The following is an 18990-nucleotide window of genomic DNA, read 5'->3' as shown; positions in this document are numbered from 1 at the left end:
ACTTGATAACATATATCAAAAGCTTTTAAAATGTCATATTCTTTGAACCACTAATTCTGTTTCCAGCAATTTATCCAAAGGAAATAATTATCGGTGTGCACAAAGACTTAGAGACAAAGATATTCACTGCAGTATTGCACAGACTAACAAAAAATGGGAAGAAATCTAACAATAAGAGTTTGCTTAAATAAATTATGGTATGTTTGTATAGTGTAATACAATGCCGCCATTGAAAACAAGGTAAAATATGCTACTGACATGAGGACATTTTCAAAATCCATTGTTAAAGGAAAACATGCAGTATTATTCCATTTTTGCAAGAAAAAAATATATATTTACATAGAAAACAACTTTGGTACCAGACAAATGCCATTGCTTCCACTACAGCCCCTTGAAGGTACAAATCTACTCTTTCCATATGATGGTCATGGGTTGAACTGTGTTTCCTCAAAAGATATCAAAATCCTAGCCTCCAGTATCTGTGAATGTGACCTTATTTGGAAATAGAATCTTTGTAGATGACCAAGTTAAGTTGAGGTCATTGAGGTGGATCCTAATCCAATATGACTGTGTCCTTATGGAAAGGGGAAAGTTGGATACAAACATATACCCACAAGGGGAGTGCCATGAGAGAATGAAGTGGAGATTGTGGTGACACAGCAGAAGCCAAGGAATGCCAAAGATCCCAGCAAACCAGGAGACATTAGGGAAGAGGCATGGTACAAATCCTCCATCCAAGCCCCCAGAAGGAACCGACCCTACTGTAATCTTGATCTTGGACTTCGGGCCTGCAGAACTATGAGACTAGGAATTTCTGTTGATTACACCCCTAGCATATGGCACTTCGTTATGAGTGCCTTTGCAAACTAATACAGATTTGTGACCCGCTCTACCAGATGAAGTTTCCTGGCCTAAGCTGGCGGTCTTCCTGGATATGGAATTAGGACAATGAAAGATGGAGCCAGTGAGATTGAAAAATCATTGAGGCCCCAGAGCAGGCATGAGGACCACATGTGAACGAATAAGTGAGCAAAAAAGAGTGGTCTTCGGAGACAGAAGATTGAAGCAGGTGGACAGATGAAGCAGAGATGCCCTGGGAGGGAGGTCATCAGGCCCCTCGGAGGCAGAGAGGGCAACTTTGGTGTCTGTTGGAGTTTAGTTCCCTTGAGGCCCAGAGACACTTTGTGCCCTGTAGATTTCTCTGGAGTCCATGGCCGCCTTTGATCAATATTCCTGTGTTGGGGCCAGCTGAAGTGGATTTCCACTGCTTACAACTCAGAGAGCATGGAAGAGAACAGTCAGCATGGATCCATAATGTCAGAAATGTCAGCACTGGGTATTTCCAGATGATGGTTCTTATTTCATTCTGAAGGCTTATTATAGTTTCTAATTTTTCTATGAGGAACCCATATAATATGTTTCATTTTTAAATTAACTAGATTAAATCATTTATTCATTCACTTAATATAGTTACTGAAAAGCTTCTAGACCCTAAGGATGCAATGAACAAACCCACAAAAATCCTTATCCTTATGGAGCTAAAGATAAGGAAGATGGAGAAGTAAAATATAATTGGTGATAAGGGTTATGGAAAAAATAACGCAGGGGAGAGGGAGGGCATTGCCAGGTGAGGGAAAGACTTTTAATTTTAAATAAAGTGATCAGGGAAGGTTTCACTGAGAAGGTGAGTTTTTGAACCAAACCTTGAAAGAGGTGAGAGAACAGGTCACTGAGTGTCTGCAAAGTGCCCGAGGTAGCCGCATGCCAGGAGGCTGCTCAGCACAGAGACCTCTTCAGACTGGCCTCCCGCCTCCTCAACCCCAGGGAGTGACCCAAGACAGACAAGGTGACAGCCTCAGTGTCTTCTCTGACCTGGCCTAAGAAGTCCCATTCCACACCCAGTATTTGCAATACGGTACTGGTGAGTGACACAGATGAGCCCTATTTAATAAGGGAGGAGACTCAAACAAGAATGTGAATACCATGCAGCCCTTTTGGAGGCTGGCTACCACAGCTATTCTCTTTAAATGATCATTTCGAATATGCGCAAAGACAGACGATTTGCCAAGTTCAACCCAATACCCTTTACAGGGGTTATCTAAACATAACTAAATTGAAGCTAGTAATTCTCCAAGTTCTAACTTCCAAGGGACCTAATCTACGGTAGTTGATCTTCAATCTGCTAATCTCCTCCTGATTGTCATTTGTCCCCAGAATGAAAGAATCTTTAACAGACATCAACGTTAAGCTGGCTTGAGCACAAAGAAATGGAATTTGGGGGAAGGATATGACTTTTCACGAGGAGTCGCTTTTAATGTAATTCATCTCCCACACCCAAGACTCCCCATCTCTCAGTTCAAAATGCCAAGTTCCTGGGAAAGGGGATCTGATGGGCTTGAACTGGGTCAGGTGGGCCCCACCCCCACCTGGACCAATCACCTGTTGGGCTGGAGGGGTGGAGGCAAGTGATACAAGGTCCCCAACTGAGGGCTTAGCTTGGTGTTGAATGGAGGAAGTTCCCAGAGAAGCGTGACACCCCAAGAAATATTTTCTATAAAGCTCATAGACATACTGTACTCTGATGGTCACTATTGAGATTTTAACCTGGGAGTGATTTGCTTTTTTGTATTATTGCATGCACATTTGTCCATATTCTGACATGAAATTATTTCATTTTTCAATTTCATATTTCATTATTCAATAATGAGTAATTATTTCATTATTATACTGAGCAAAATGAACAGCAATTCTTTCATCCTAGTAACCAGTTCAAAAGTTTCTTGATTATCTCAAGGTGTTCTTTTTACATTTAAAACGTCTCCATTTTCGTTCCATTTTTTTTACCTTTTATTTACCTTGATTCACATTTTGCGTTTAATTAGTTTGACTCACACTCTAATTTTTAGTCTAGCTCAGAGGGCACTTTGGAAGAGTGTGGCATGTTTGGGGCTGGCTCAGTGCTGGGTAGGGGTCTCACTCCTGGCACGGAGGGGATGGGCGTAGATAGGTGGGTACACAGGTGCAGCCTGAACTTTTGCAATCTGTGAGACAATCCTGCACATGCTGGACTCCACGCTCCACACCACTTCCCCATGTCCCACCAACACATTTATAGAGTTGGAAATTTATAATCATCCAATCTTTATTTTTTTTTTTAAGATTTTATTTATTTATTTGACAGAAAGAGTCAGCGAGAGAGGGAACACAAGCAGGGGGAGTGGGAGAGGGAGAAGCAGGCTTCCCGCTGAGCAGGGAGTCCGATGCGGGGCTCGATCCCAGGACCCCAGGATCATGACCTGAGCCGAAAGCAGACGCTTAACCCACTGAGCCACCCAGGCGCCCCTCATCTGATCTTTAAAATGTGATGTTTTACATGTGAACGGAAGGACTTTTTAAAATGGTTTTTCATATATGCTCGGTGTACACTAAGAATGGACTGCTAGGCAAATTATAGAAAGATTGGACTTCACTGGGCTCAGTGCTTTCCCAGGAGTTGTCCTGCGTTTTGCAAAGTCACATCACTGACGGCCATGCTGCTTATGGTAACTGAGTCTCCAAACACGCCCACCTGTGTTAGCCTCCATTCATAGCTGTCCCACTGCAGTGATTTTACCTTTCGTGTCTGTTTCATCGTCTTCCGGTGCTGGCCTCTCTGTTAGTGTCTGTCAGCTCCTCGTTATGCCCAAACCAGACACAGAAGTCTCCAGCTTCATTTCCCTTAGGGTAACGTCCTGACATCCAGGTTTGGAGGGGGTCTGGACGAGAGGTGAGCATGCATTTCCCGAGCTCCCTGACATTCACTCAGGGGGCCAAGGAATGCCCCTGTGGGTCACAACAGAAGGGGCTTACGTGGGAAGAAACACTTTGGTGTCGCCCTCTTGCCCCCCTGCCACCACCACAGCTGCCCCCCCATCATCACCGCCCACCTTCAAAACAAAACTCTTACTCCACTGGCTCTAGAGTCAACTTACGTCTCCCTAGGCGCCTCCACCCTGCCGGTCAGTGGGCCACGCATCTCAAGAGCATCGACACAGGCATTATTATCCCCATTTTACAGGTGAGGAAACAGACCCGGTTTCCACAGTGCGGGAAACGACCCCGAGAAATCCTCCGAGAACCCTCACCTGCTTTCAGGAAGGGCTGGGTGGTCCTTTCCAAGTTCAGGCAGAGACAGGCTTTCTCTCTGTTCATTCCCTCTGTCCCTTCTTATGCCTGTGCAGGCTTGGAGGAAAAGAGGGGCCGGGAGGAGTTCTGGCCAGATAGCAGGGTAATAAATGTCTGATTTAATAATCTGCTGCTCTCCTCTTAATTAAAAGGCTTTTCCCTAAATGACTTGGTGATCACCCGAGAGCATACACAGCTTGGGTGAGGTCTGGGGGCCAGAGGAAATTTAGACTGAGAGGAGGAGGACCTGGAGAAAGAGGTGCCAGATGGACTGAAGAAACCCACCCTACACATGCCGGGGACCAGCTTCGGGGCCTCCCTCCCTCGTCAGGTCTCAAACATACTCCATCTAATCACAGAGCCGTGAGGAACGGATTCTTCTTTGGGGTCTGGACTGTCCTGGAAGCTGACTTAGCCGTAGGGTTTTTGAATTTCTAGGGTTAAGTATTTTATCTAACACACACCTCGGCACTCAGGTTCCCCAAAGCCCTATCTGGCCTTGGGGGGTGGTGGGATGACCCACGGACCATTTTGGGTACGTAGTGTTACTTACACCCTTGCTATCCAGGGCAGCGGCAACAGGAGTGTTGGGGGTGCCCATCGTTCCAGGCACTGTCAAGATCTGCAGTTGCAATCAGTTAAACGCACTGTTTAATAAACCCCCTATTTCGTCTGTGCAATTATTCTGTATAAGTCCCGGTGACTAAAATCTTTACAGCAATTATCATTCAGCAGCATGCTTTCAAAGCCTCATATGGAATTAGAACATGGTATTGATAAAGTGTTAGCTAAAGATTTAGACTTTGAGTTTGTTCATGAGGGATTGGATTAGTTAATATTGATACTACCCTCCCCCAAATTTAAACTGTAGTGGAGATACTGAGATGTCAAATTAAATCAAAGCCCACATAACACCCCCAACCAAGGAACTCCTGGCCCTCCCTTACTGCTTCAGATTTGTTCAAAGGACCCCCAAAGATTATGTCTGTCATTCCAGAAACTAGCCTGTCACACTGAAACTCTTTTAAACATATTTCATGTAATTAACCACATTTTCCTCAGCATTTGTAATTCTGTCAGATTGGATCATCCTTGTAGCTAGCATCTTTTCCCCTTTATCTTTGCAGGTCAAACCCCTACTTATTCTTCGAAGGCCAGTTCAGATAGCACTGCACCCGCTTAGCCTTGTTGGTCCTGCCCTGGCTCTGTGGCCCCCAGGTGCTCTGTATTTTAATTAGTAACAATGGAATAATAACTTACCTCCATTGATCATTTACTATGTTCCAGGCAGTGGGCTAAGGGCTTTACATTATCTCATTTAACAGGGACAGGAAGTCTCCGGGATAGGTACAGTGATTTCACAGAGGAGGAAATGGAATTACAAAGAAATTAACTCACTTCAAAGCAATGCAACAAGCAAATGCACACCCGGGTGTATAGCCTGTTACCACTTGTATAAAAGGAAGGAGGGATAAATATGTTTTTACTTAAATGTGCACAAAATATACCCAGAAAAATATGCAAGAAACTGCTGACATTGGTTGCTGGTTGGGAAGGGAATGGGGTGGTTAAGAGACGGGGATGGGGGCAGAGGCAGAGTCAAGTTTTGGAGGCACCGAAGTGCATACAATCTGGGGGGCAAGGGAAGCTTTTAAAGAAAAAATAATGCAAGATCGTGAATACAGAATTAGGTGCAGGCCCTCAGAAGGGGCCTATGCAAACGAGGGTCCCTGAAGCCAAAGCTTCTATAGCTTCACGTTAAATCTGCCTCCAGCCAGAAGAAAACATTCCCTGTATGGACTTTTGCATGTGTCTGGAGTTTGAATCCTGTAACTGTATTGCCTATCCAAAAAGTATATAGTTACTTTAATTAATATTTTAAAATGCCATCTCTCCAACTGACAGCGTGAAATGGGCCTTTTAAATTTTTCAAAAAGCAAATAACTGTTTCGTTTATTTACAAGCAGAGAAGGATATACTTGCAGCAAGCTGGAGGGGGCGCTGAGAAGGAGTTCTGGAGCTGTCTGTGGAATGCAAGCCAGGTAGCAGAAGACAGGGATTTACTTTCATGGTTTAGAAGTAGAGGCTTGTGCCAGAAGTCTAAAAGCCTTGAGTGTGTAACACACTTGCTGTACAAGTCGGGTTAAGAAGAGAGTCTCTGATCTTTCAGAAGCTGACAAGGGAAAAATAAAATAAAAATTAGAATAATATTGAACTGATGGCTAAGAGAGAACTGATTTCCCGAAAACAAGTGCTGGAGGACCAGCGTGAGTGGACTAGATGCTAATGCTCTTTCCCAAATGGATCTGATGGCCCCGTGGTTTTCTATTACTGCATCCAGGAGTAGGAGGTCCTTACCGTAAACTACCTAGAAAGCACTCATCCTCTTGACCACTCAATTAGGATAATTCACCTTCATGATGAATGGCACTGCTCCTTCTCTCTGATTTAGTGTGTGTGGGCCCCCATCGAGTGCAAATATAGATGGTTCTGTTTGCAGCAGAGAGCCAACCCTGCGTCCTCACCACCCTGATGCCCAAACTTGCAGCACTGCACATTCCATCCATGTGGAAGGAAAGGGTAGCAAGCCCCTCGGGTCAACAGAACATAATATAGCTAGCATTTCCTTCCATTTACCTTTCTCCTGCAGACAGAACAAATCTGAACTCACAGAGAATTTGGAGTGGTTACACAGGAGAGTCTTCTGACAGTAAGAACTGAAATACTGGGATAAAGGAAGGCTTTCCCTCCAATCCATAGGAACTCCACACTTTGGGTGGTTATTTAGATGCCCTCTTGGTTACTGTGGAGACAGGTTGCAGCCACCAAGGCCTCTCAAATCTTCCCCTACTCTTGAACTTCCTCAACAGTTGCATGACCTTTTATTTTGCGATGTTTTATTTGGGTCAGGAGTGGGTCTCCTTTCTTTTTCTATTGAAACAGAGGAGAATAGATATGACCATGTAAGTAAAACAAACAAATGAGAGTCAGGGGAACCTAGGGGAAAGGAGTATAAAGTGTTTCACTTATACTTTCTGAGAACTGAAAACCGGGAAGCAATTCAACACATACACCAAACTACTGAAAATAAGCTTTTCCTCCACGCTGTGGGCAGACTGGATACGGAGTGAGAGGAGCAGAAATAAAAAGAGAAGAATAAGAAGCAAATAAATGTAACATAAACTGAAAAAGAAAGACATAGGAAGAGACAAACATACACCGGGAGAAGCAAGATATAAAAAGAGACCCAGACAGAGGGACTGGTGCCCAGAGGGACAGGTAACCGTGACAGGGCTGACCAGCTTTCGTGGACTCTTACTCGCCCCCTTGTGGCCTTCAGGGATATTGCACCAAGCCAAGGACCATCCAACCTTAAATTTCCACCTCTGTAGAAACAAATGGGGTGTCATCACATGAGCAATTTCCCATGGGAATGGGAAATTGAGTGGAATACTGAGCAAAGTCGTGGCTGTCTCCTCCTTGTAGGACCCATGGAGGAGCATAGTGAATGAGGAGTAGGAAGTAGGACATCTCAGCAGGTGCTTACTTCAGTGTTACTTGTATCCTTGAAGAAGCTACTTAGCTCTTCTTTGCCCCCATTTTCCATGAATAATAATGAAAAAATGTAACTGTTCCAATTCCCGCAAGGAAGCTGCAGAAAAAAACGACAGTCCCTAAGAGAGTTCCATATATTACCCTGATTTTCTAAGCCAATTTCACGTCTCTTGCCGCCAGTGGGAGGTGGGCCATGGAGCCCTGAGTGTGGGTGTGTGCTAGCCTCAGACATTCAGGCTCCTCGAGAAGGAGAGATGGTGCTGGAGTCTCCCTCCAGGCAGCTTTCCAAAATGAGCATCCAGCCAGGCCAGCCTCATTTCTCCCCTGGACTCCTGCCATGCCTTCCTCCAGGGCACGCTCTGCTCAGAGGCAGCAGCAATCTTCTCAAGGCACACATCGGATCACACCATTGCAGCGTGAATCCTTCAGTGGCTTCCTACTGCTATCAGAACAAAATCCAAACTTCTCAGCCTGGCCTGCAGGACCCTGAAGTTATCTGTCCTACTTGCTTCTCCAGCCCTCTACACTCACACTGTCCTGCAGCCACCCTGGCCTTCATTCCGCTCTGCAAACATACCCAGCTCTCTCTTGTCTGGGTGCAGTGGTGCTGCATTTGCCTCTGGTTCAGAGCCTTCCTTGCCCCAATATCTGCAGAGCTGCTCCTGTCCTCCTTCAGGTCTCAAGGTTAATGCCTGCCCCCAACCCCCAGGAGACCTTTTCGAACCACTGTGGAATGGTTCCCTCTTTAGTCTGTAATTAAACCCTCTGTTTAGGTCCTTCAGGCCCTTATCATCTTCTTTTCTTTCTTTTCTTTTTTCTTTTCTTCTCTTCTCTCCTTTCTTTTCTTTTCTTGTCTGCCTCCCCAAATAGACTGTAAGCTTTATGGAGAAAAGGTGACATATTCGGGTTCTTATTTACTGTTGGCAACCCCAGTGCCTTTGCACTATATGTGGCCCCTAGTAGGCCCTTGAACTGTTGTTAAATGAATATATGAATGGATGGATAAAGTGGAATTTGGGATTTTGGAGGAATGGAAAAAGTGAAATTTTACAGGTCTAAGAAAACTGGATGAGGGTGTTGAGGGGGATGCTTTTGGCAAAGGATATACAAAGCCATCCTGGGCAGAAAATGTGCCAGATTTGAGAGAGAAGCTTGTGAAGTAATCACAGACACCAAGACCAAACAGTTAAGAGAAATTAAGATGCTTGGAGAATACTCATACCAAAATATGGAATGCACAGCCTAGAAATAATCCCAGAGTTTCTGTCTTTATCATACATTTAAAGTTTTGGGGGAGAGGAGAGCTAGGGAAAGGCAGACCCACGAGGGAGAAAAACTGAACTGTCAGACTCAGAGCAATTAAGTCCATCAGAACGGAACAACCGCTAAGGAAGGTGAATTTCTTGGCTTATAAACCTTCACATTGCTCCTCTGTGCTTTGGATATGTAAATGTCTTTGCCAACTGGCAGCACGGGAGGAGGGAACAGCCTCCTTATCCACCCAAAGTCTTGCATCTACTCCACAATCTTATCACAGCACTCTGGGTGTAATTAACTTGAGCGATGACATGCCCTTGAGGAGGCTGTCAAAAGCTCTCTCCCCAAAGAGCTGTCAAGCCCTCTCTGGGGGATCAGAAACAGAGGGAAGTGGGAAGCCCATCACCTATATCACTAGCATGTAAGCTCCAGGGGGAGGGACTTTAATCTGTTGTAGGTTCCCACACATACTATCAGGCAAGGGCAAGCATGCAACAGCTACGTAATTAGTGTCTGGAAAGAGCTCCACACTGGGACTGAGGTTCCCCTTTCTCTCCTGGTCTCTGCCTGGTCTGTGACATCATGCAAGCTAACTTCTCTGGGTGCAATTTTACAACACACAAAGGTTGACCTGACCTCTATTTCCTCCCTTAGGAAACTCCACAGGCTCTGAAGTCCCTTCTAGCTTTAAAATTTGACATATCAATATATCTGTAAGTCATCTATGTATCAATGTATATTTGTTTGCAGCTCAGCTAAGCCTAACTGATAACACGAGTGGACTATTTTTATGATTGTCAGATAAAATATAAGACACGCACTTAAATCTGAACTTCAGATAAACAATAAATACTTTTTTAGTATAAGGAGTCCTGTGCAATATTTGAGACAGATATTTAGGACCTTGGCTAAATCTGACAATTTTAACTATTTGTCTTCTATCCTCCAGACTTTGTAAACTTTTGGAGAGACAGTAATAGATCTTACTCATCTTTGGAATCCCTTACAATTGTGTCTGCCAGATTTTTGGATTTCACAGATGAAACATGATTGGATTTTCTTTCAGGGGTAAACAGTTTTTAATTTTGGTAAATAAAAGTATTTATAACCATCATCGCTTTACTAAAGAAAACCAGGTAAACATGAAAAACTCTGACACAAACTCTCAAATCATTTTATATAATTATGCATAATCATGTAATTATATTAATCATTAAAAAATTTTTTTACCTTTACAAAATACTCATTACATTGTCCTTGTGTGTGCGTGTCTGTGCGTGCGTGCGTATGTGCGTTTCTAAGGCAACCAGGCGACGCTTCCAAGCAGCGTGGCACTGCCCAGCTGCCCTGTGTTTGGGAGCTTCAGTGGTGCGGTGTTTGCTAGAAGGCCTGGCACAACTTTTTGACTTTTTTGTTTTAGTTGCCCGGGAGGGTGAATTCAATTAGAGCTCAACTGCCTCAGCTATCCTCTCTTCTCCCTCCATCCCTTGGCTCATGTGCTCTCCTCCAGGCCTTAAAAACCTTTTAAGGAGTGAATTTTCACTCTAAGTTGCCTCAAGAACCTCAGAAGTATAGGGGGGAAAAATAAATAAATAAATAAAAGCCTTGCCTATCTCAAGGCCTCAACAGATGATGCTGTTGGCAAAGCAGATGTGAGTATTAAGTGGGACCTGATTGTATTTCTTTCTGAAGACGATTTTTCTTTTTCTTTCTTTTTCTTTTTACTGAATTCTTATTTTAAGTTCCCCTTCCTAGAATTTTAGAAAGTTAGAGCTAGAAAGGTAATTGCAACTTCTAGTCCCAATGCCAGACCTACCAAATTGGGACTTTGAGGGGTAAGATCCATAAAATCTAGGATCCGAGTTCCACTGGTCCACATGCCCTCTTAGTAGGTATCAAAGGGCAATCTGTCGTTTTCCAGGAGAGGTGGCTGAGCACCACAGAGTGAAGTCACTGTTATATAAATAGGGGGCAGACACAGGTGAAGAGCACAGCACTCAACTTTCTTAGCAAATTAATGGACTCTGTTGGGGAACAGGAAGGACAGGGAAAGGTGTTCATTAATTTCTTTTCATCTGTACAGTAGAAAGTTCATGCTGGGTGTAGAGAAATGAAAGACCAAGAAGATTTACCTCGAGCAATAGCAACATCCATCTGGCATCTGTTCTGGGATTTCACGGTTCACTAAACACTTCTCTTGTCTTGCTTTGATCCCCAGCACAACAAGATTTAGCAAGGTGGTGGTGTTTCTACCTTAACTTCGAAGAGGAGAAAATGGAGACACAGTCACCGTGCTTACTTGGCCATAAAAGAGGTAGAGTGAGATTGGCCCACTTTCTAGTACTTAATGTCACTCAAGTGGACTAAGACAGGCCAAAGTCTTTGTCAGTTAAAAATTTACATGTTTCAGGGCACCTGGGTGGCTCAGTTGGTTGAGCATCTGTCTTTGGCTTGGGTCCTGATCTCAGGGTCCTGGGATCGAGCCCCACATCGGACTCCCTGTTCGGAGGGGAGCCTGCTTCTCCCTCTCCCTCTCCCTCTGCAGCTGCCCCTGATTGTGCTCTCTCTCTGTGAAATAAACAATTAAAATCTTAAAAAAAATTTACATGTTTCAAAAATGATTTTGTGTTTCAAAAGTCACAAGTTCTATATAAGTATTATAAGAAAATCCAAATCATTCAGAAAAATATAGATTAAAAAGAAGAGTGAGTTTTGATGTTTCCTTTCCAGACCTTTTTCTATGAGGTTACATGCATTTATAGTTAAGCCTGCCTTCTTTCCTTCCATCCTTCCTTCCTTCCTTTCCTTCCTTCCTTCCTTCCATCCATCCATCCATCCTTTTTAATGGCTCAATCTATACACATTGCTGTGCTTTGTTTTTCTTAACATTATGTCTTGGCCATTTTTCCAAATTCTTAAACAGAGATCTACCTCTTTGTTTTTAAGTGAGCCATGTTTGAAAACTGAATAGCAACATATGTGTACACTGATGATAAAGAAATATTATATTTAACACCAATATGTAATAATTGACTTGATGGTGTGAGGAAAGGGGTACTGATGCTCAGAAATGGGGTAAACTGACTCCCATAATGTCAGTTTAGTAATTTTCCCTGAAGAGCAGGGACTTCAGAATCAGAATCACAAATAGCCTAACAAAGCCTTGAAAAAAGTTAGCAAAGTGCTGTCTTAGTTTTCCCATCTATAAAATGGGATACGAATAACACATGTCCATAAGATTATCGTGAGGATTAAAAAAGAAAATTTACATGAAATTGTCAGCACAACAACTGATGAAGACGATGATGACGAGGCCAAATCTCCTAGTCCGGAAAGGTCAGGTCGGAGTTGGGACAACGGGTGGGGCTTAAATTGCGAGGTAATCAATACCTAGAACTGATGCTCCAGGAGATATTTTTTATTAAGAGCTACGAAATCAGTGTCTGGGATATCCCTGGAGACAGCTGAGACCACGAGACTGCAGCTTTGGAAACCTCAACGTTCCAGGCTTTCGAGACGTGGTGTTTGGCCAAACCTTTGTGGGAACAAAGACTACAATTCCCAGGCTGCATCACTCCAGCCCCGCCCCGCCCCGCCCCGCTCACGTTGTTGCGTATCGCCTAATTCTCGCCAGGCTCCCGGCCGGAACTACGGATCCCGGAAGACCTTGCAGCACCGGTCCTGTGTCCCGGCTCATCACTCCCACTTTGTCAAGGGTAACTGCGACCGCGTTGCCCTTTGGGAAGCGTAGTTCTGCGGTGACTGGGCCCCTCCCCCTCCAGGCCCAGGCGCGGCAGTAAGGCGGGCGAGCTGGCGGAGGTGGAATACCGGTTTCTAATCGCCCACCCGGAAGGGTAACTTGGCGGGGAGGACTCTGGAGACGCTCCTGGGGTCGGGGTGGCCGCGAACGTGGCTCGAGTTCCACGCCTTTGGTGAGAAGGCGGACGAGACCAAATGCCAGCTTGAAAGAGGTAGTGGGCCAAGGGGACGGGTGAATCCAAGTGGAGATAATAGGGGTGGGAGTGGGGCGTGGCGTTTAGTGCCTGGCCGGCCGGAGGCGCCCGCGCAGAATCCGCTGGAGGAGGGGTCCCGGCAAAGAGGCAGCGGGGAGTCTGGGTAGTGGGATGTCTTTAGGGTTTGGGGCTGACCAGTGAGACTTCTTCATCCCCTGGCCTCGCCTCCCCTGGCTCGTGGAGGCGGCGGACCCGGCCGTGGGCCTGGAGAGTTTGGGGGCGTAGGGGAGCCCTGGGTGGAAAATTAGGAGTGTGTTACCCAGGGAGCCTGAGGGCTTCAGCTCTGCCCCGGGAACAAAGCCTTTCCCAAATCCTTCCTAACTGGTGGTTGGAGGAGGTGAGAGGTCTCTGGGGGTACCATGGAAACCCATGTTTTGGAGCTCTGCCCAAAGGGAGTCTTCAGCAACAAGGAAGGCTTTGAACCCTTTCAGTCTCAGCAGTGCTCCTGGAGTCATCCCCATGTCATCGTTGTAAACATTACGTGGCAGTGGGTTGGATGGAGGCTTAGTCTGAACCAAGCCAGAGAAATTGGGGTCCAGCTCCTTGATTCTAGAATATTGTAAAAGATTGTATTGTTCATAGAGAAATGTCCTGAATTGTAAATTAATTGAAAAAAATCAGGATACAAAACAATGTATATAATGAACCTTTTTTGTAATAAATACACGTATCTCCTAAATATGTGGCATGTATCTATGGATATGAATAGAAAAAAAAAAAAAACTAAACTACTCTAAACCACCAGCAGTGCTTATTGATGGGTGGTGAGATTACAGATTAATTTTACTCTTTTCTGTACATCTTTTTGTAGCATCTGAGTTTGTACAATGAGCATGCATTACTTTTTTTTTTTTTTTTTTTTTGCTTATTTTTCCAAAAAGTCACGGTTGCTCCACGGTGGTGCATTTTGGAAGGCAGGCACTAAGGTTCACTGCTTTGTCACTTGCACCTGGCCACCTGCAGCTTGGTTTGCCAGGAATGATAACAGGATTGAATTAAAGGGGTGAATTTAACGTGCAGTCTATGTGAAGCTAATGTTTCTTCCCTTCTTCCAGTTTAGCAGGAGTCTGTTAGCAAGTGTCACACCATGGTATGTGGCTGTTTTGGTCTATGTCAGTTTAATCCATTATTCTGGTTTGAAATGTCGTCTTATTATTTGATAGATTGGGATGCACTGCATAACTTCCTTGGGATCTGCTAACTCACATTGGCTGGGGATGAGAGGGAGAATAATACTGCAGCTAACATACCTTTTTAGTTTTGGATTCCATCTCACCTTGCTCTTTGCTTTTTTGTCAGGGTCTTTATTTCAGTATATGCTACCTGCTATCCCTGTGTGTGTTTAATTATAAAAGAAACCTTTAACATATCCCATGATTGTGCAAATTGTGCATTTCCTGGAGGAAAGCTTGTTAAAATCAAGGTAGGAGTATGAAAAATAAATATATTTAATGTTTATTTCAATATTGTTTTTTCTTCCTCAGCTTCTGCCAAGTTTCTGATTAAAGATTGACATCCCTGCATAAGCATTTCCCTGTTAAAATGTCCTTGCCTCTTACAGAGGAGCAGAGGAAAAAAATTGAAGAGAACCGGCAAAAGGCTCTGGCCCGTAGAGCTGAGAAATTATTAGCAGAACACCATCAGAGCGCAGGCTCTGGCTCCTCCATTATTGCCACCAACTCTTCCCAGTCCAAGCAGGGCCCTCCCCCAAACCTCCCCAGGGATCCTTCTAAGCCAGTGAACCATGGTGTTGTTTTCATGCAGCAGAATCTCAATAGTTCATCTAATGGTGACCAAAGACCTCCTAATTCCCACAGTTTTCATCTAAGCGCTCCAGAGCAGGCAAAGGGGATCTGGAAGAGGCAAGAAGATGTGCCCACAGCCTGCCCAGGCCACAGCCCATTAGGTCAAATGACTGTCACTGGCATCTCTCCTCCCTTGGCACAAAGTCCTCCAGAGGTCCCCAACCAACAGCTGTTGGGTGGTATGTTAGGTCAACGTCATCCTCAGGCTTCACATGAGATCAGATCCACACTCTTCACTAACAGAACTCATGAGCCTTTGGCCAAAGCCAAGAGTCTCCAGAAGACACCAGCTTCTTTCTTTGGACAGCCACCCAGGGATCCTGGAGTAGAGGCCAAGGCAGTGAGGCCCTCCACCTCGGGGCAGGACATTTCTGACACAAACTGTGGCTCAGGGATCGTGGCACCTGGGACAGAAGGAAGACGCCCACAGAAATTGGGGGCCTCACTCCACAAAGCAGGGAGCTCCCAGAAGGGAACGTGCATAAGGAGTGGGGATCGTTTCCAGGTGAAGATCGGCTACAATGCAGAGCTCATTGCGGTTTTTAAGCGTCTACCCAGCAGAAGTTACGGTAATGAGGCTTCGGTCTTGTGCTTCACATGTTTTTTTTTTTTCCTATTTTTAAAGTCTCTTTTAATCTAACAGTTTCTCATAAATATGAAGAGAGTGCATTGGCACATTCTGTCTGTCCAGTTGTTGAAATTTTCTGTTTTAGCTCATGTTTCCTTTTGTAATAGACAAATGTTCCTTCCAACAGCTGCCAAACTTGGGGGTTGCCACGTGGCCATATGGAGAATGGATGAATATTTACTGAGAGGCCAGTTCCCCTGCAGGGTGCTTTGTTTGTGTTGTAGCACTAAAGCGTAACAACAGCTTTTTGAGATAAGTAAATGTTATTTCCATTTTAAAGGCAATAGGACTGGCTCAGTAAGGTGAAGTAAGATGCTCTTGTTTCCTCTGGAAGGGCAGAGCCAGGATGTGCTAGCTCAGCATCAGCCCAGAGGGCCTGCTCCTTATTCTGTTTGCCTGACTATACTTGGATTCTAGTCCCATGTCTGTCCTCAGCCCTCTTAGGCGAAGCCATAACATTCCAGGGCCTGATGAGTTCCACTATATGGAGTAAAAGCACTGTCCTCATTTGTATTTGCTGTTTGTCCCCCCCAGGGATTTTGTACATCCATAGGGGCTCTCATTCGACTGTTTTTCAAACCGAGCACTCATTCATTCATTAAACAAGCTTTTACTGAATGTCTCAGTACGACTCAGAACGACAGTCATCAGTCTCGTTATGGGCAAACCAAGTACTTCTGTTTCATTTCAGATCCTGCCACCAAGACGTGGAACTTCAGCATGACCGACTACGGTGCCCTAAGTAAGTAGGCATGTCATTGCCCTGCATGCAGGGAAGTCCTGGTATTGAGAAGCTCCTAGAGCAGCAGATGGGGTCTAGCTTATGGTTTAGATGGCATTTAGGGCGCTACCCCAGTGTCCTTCTCCCTTCTCACTCATGGCCAGCCCATTGAGGCAACTCCTTGGATGAAGGTCACTATATTAACAAAAGCTAGCACTTACTGGATCCACTCTGCCGGGTTGTTCTAAGCCCCTTATACAGGCATGCCTCGGAGATATTGCGGGTTTAGTTCCAGACCACGGCAACAAAGCAGATAGCACAATAAAGTGACTCGGATGACTTTTTTGGTTACCCAGTGCATATAAAAGTTATGTTTACACTATATTGGAGTCTGTTAAGTGCGCAATGGCATTATGCCTGAAAAAACAATGTACAAACCTTAATTTAGAAATACTTGATTGCTGAAACATTACAACCATCACCTGAGCTTTTGGCAAGTTGTAATCACCGATCACAGATCACCAAAACAAATGTAATAATAACGAAAGAGTTGGGAATATCGCAAGAATTACCAAAATGTGACACAGAGACAGGAAGTGAGCAAGTGCTTTTAGGTAAATGGCACCACTAGACTTGGTCCGTGCGGGGTTGCCACAGACCTTCACCTTGTAAAAACAACTCCATGTCTGCGAAGTACAGTATAGCGAAGAGCAGTAAAATGAGGTTTGCCTGCATATGCAAACTCTTCCACTTCTCACAACAACCGTTTTTACAGATGGGAAAACTGAGGCCCAGGGAGGATAAGTAACTAAAACTGGGTTGCACAGCCAATGAGTTGTATGCCCGGGATTCAGACCCAGACAGCCTGACTTCAGAGCCCATGTTCCCACGGGGCTGCTGGTTCCAGCCATGACAGGCAGCCGGGCTGCCCTGACAGGAACGGCTCCACTGACAGCCGTGTCCTCACAGCGCTCCATGCGTTCGGTTCCCTTGAGGGTGCAGGGCGAAGATGTTGCCCCATCAGGCTCCAGTGGACCCCATTAACCCAGTGCGGTCCGTTGTCAGAGCCCTCGAGGGCACCCCTCTGTCTTCTCAGATTTTGTTGACTCTTACACGAAGGTTTTCGTCACCTCTTGGTGCCCGGAGCCTCTGCCTCTGCCAGCACGTCAGCCCTGGATGTTCTGGCCGCCCGTTTTTCCTCCTCTCTTCCCAGAGCCATTTCGATGCTCTCTTTCCCCACCCAGTTCAAAAAGGGGAAAGGCGAAGATGCATGACGAGGAGGTCACTTTGCAGGTGTGGGGCCTGGGGTAGAATTCTCTGGAGTCACCAGCACGGATGGGACAGCCCGCTGCACAATCTCCCCTGTCTTTCCTTGGCATCCACCTCTTCAAATGTGTGGCATTGGGTGGTTCTTTGGTAGTGGCTGGTGACCTTTTGCGGGGGCTGGGGGGGGGGGCGCTCACTTTTACTGTTATTTTAATCCCTGTGTTAGGGATTTAGGGAGGGGGAGAGCCCGTACTCTGGATTAACCCTGGGTTTCTCATTTTTGCTCATTTTAAACCAGTGATTTCCACGACCGTGGTATTGTTTGTATTACCGTCTTCTTCCTCCCGTGCTCACAATGCATGGTGACTTGGATAACTTCTGCTTTTGCAGATTGGTTTTGGTTTTCTTTGTGGGATGTTTGCTTTTGGTAATGCCCCACATCTTTTTTAAAAACTGGTTATTGGGCACAAAATTCTCTATATAGCTTTTGGATGAATTTTACTGATTACGAATTACTTAGCTCATCTTTGTCTTTACCAGCATTTCATACACTTGACTTGCTGTTTACTGAGATGTCCCTTGAACACTTGTGCAATCATTGTGGAGTTGTGCATTTATCCTTGTTCTTTTTTCCCCTCTGTTGCAGTACAGTTGACACACAGTGTTACATTTGTTGCAGGTGTACAACATGGGGATTGGACAACACAATGTTAGGTTGTGCTCTTAATTTTCAGATAGTTTTTATGATGTGCCTTCCTAGTAGGTTATCCTTTTTATCACTGTAACATGTAAAGACTGTCAGTCTGTCATTTTGCTTTAGGCATACCTGTGGATTTTGCCTTTTTAACCCTCCCACACATACATTGTAGAACATGTGGAAAGTATATCGTCGTGTAAAGATAACAGCTGTTCCCCTGTAATCTCCTTAGTTAACCACTATTAACATTTGGTTTTGCTTCTTCCAGCCTTTTTTCTGTGCGTTAAAATATACACATTTGGGGCGCCTGGGTGGCTCAGTCGTTAGGCGTCTGCCTTCGGCCCAGGTCATGATCCCAGGGTCCTGGGATCGAGCCCCACATCGGGCTCCCTGCTCCGCAGGAAGCCTGCTTCCCCCTCTCCCACTCCCCCTGCTTGTGTTCCCTCTCTCGCTGTGTCTCTCTCTGTCAAATAAATAAATCAAATCTTAAAAAAAAAAATACACATTTTATCTACATAATAGGATTTTTATCTTGCTTTTTTTACTTAGTGTTCCAGCAGAAGTATTTTTATTGTAATGGTGAACGTTAGCCACTAATTCTGAGCAATGACAATACAGGATCCCTTGTTGGACACTTCAAGCCCTAAGAAAAGGATTTCATGCTGTCGAACTTAATATTGGTTTTTGTATTTTTGTCTTTTCCAAAACTTCTCCCTAAAAAAAAATGAAATGGCTGTATAACATTCCATGGTATAAATGTGTCATAAATTTTTTTTGTTTTTGTTTCACTTGTCTGCTCCCAGTTCGCCCAGGATTAAAGCTGTAGGAATACCTTCCTCCATAACTCTGTATTTTCGGTTGTTGGTTTGGGCAGATTCCTGGAA

General features: G+C 44.8%; 1 protein-coding gene across 11 annotated transcripts in view; it reads left to right on the top strand.

Annotated features, from left to right (window-relative positions):
- Positions 1-12639: 12639 nt before the first annotated feature.
- Positions 12640-18990, top strand: part of SMARCAL1 (SNF2 related chromatin remodeling annealing helicase 1) — a 56746-nt gene continuing 50395 nt past the window's right edge. Inside the window, exons 1-4 of one of the 11 annotated variants that reach the window (XM_081813643.1) lie at positions 12640-12947; positions 14045-14079; positions 14474-15363; positions 16114-16164. In XM_081813643.1, the coding sequence (XP_081669769.1) occupies positions 14532-15363; positions 16114-16164 (883 nt within the window). In that variant the 5' untranslated portion in view covers positions 12640-12947; positions 14045-14079; positions 14474-14531. Of the gene's footprint in view, positions 12948-14044; positions 14080-14288; positions 14413-14473; positions 15364-16113; positions 16165-18990 lie in introns of all 11 variants that reach the window. The other 10 variants (XM_081813642.1, XM_081813641.1, XM_081813639.1 and 7 more) reach the window with 10 other exon arrangements.

This window comes from Leptonychotes weddellii, chromosome 3 (assembly GCF_054177405.1).
Source record: "Leptonychotes weddellii isolate Sample4059 chromosome 3, ASM5417740v2, whole genome shotgun sequence".
Lineage (NCBI taxonomy): Eukaryota > Metazoa > Chordata > Mammalia > Carnivora > Phocidae > Leptonychotes > Leptonychotes weddellii.
This window is presented reverse-complemented; position numbering and strand designations above follow the sequence as displayed.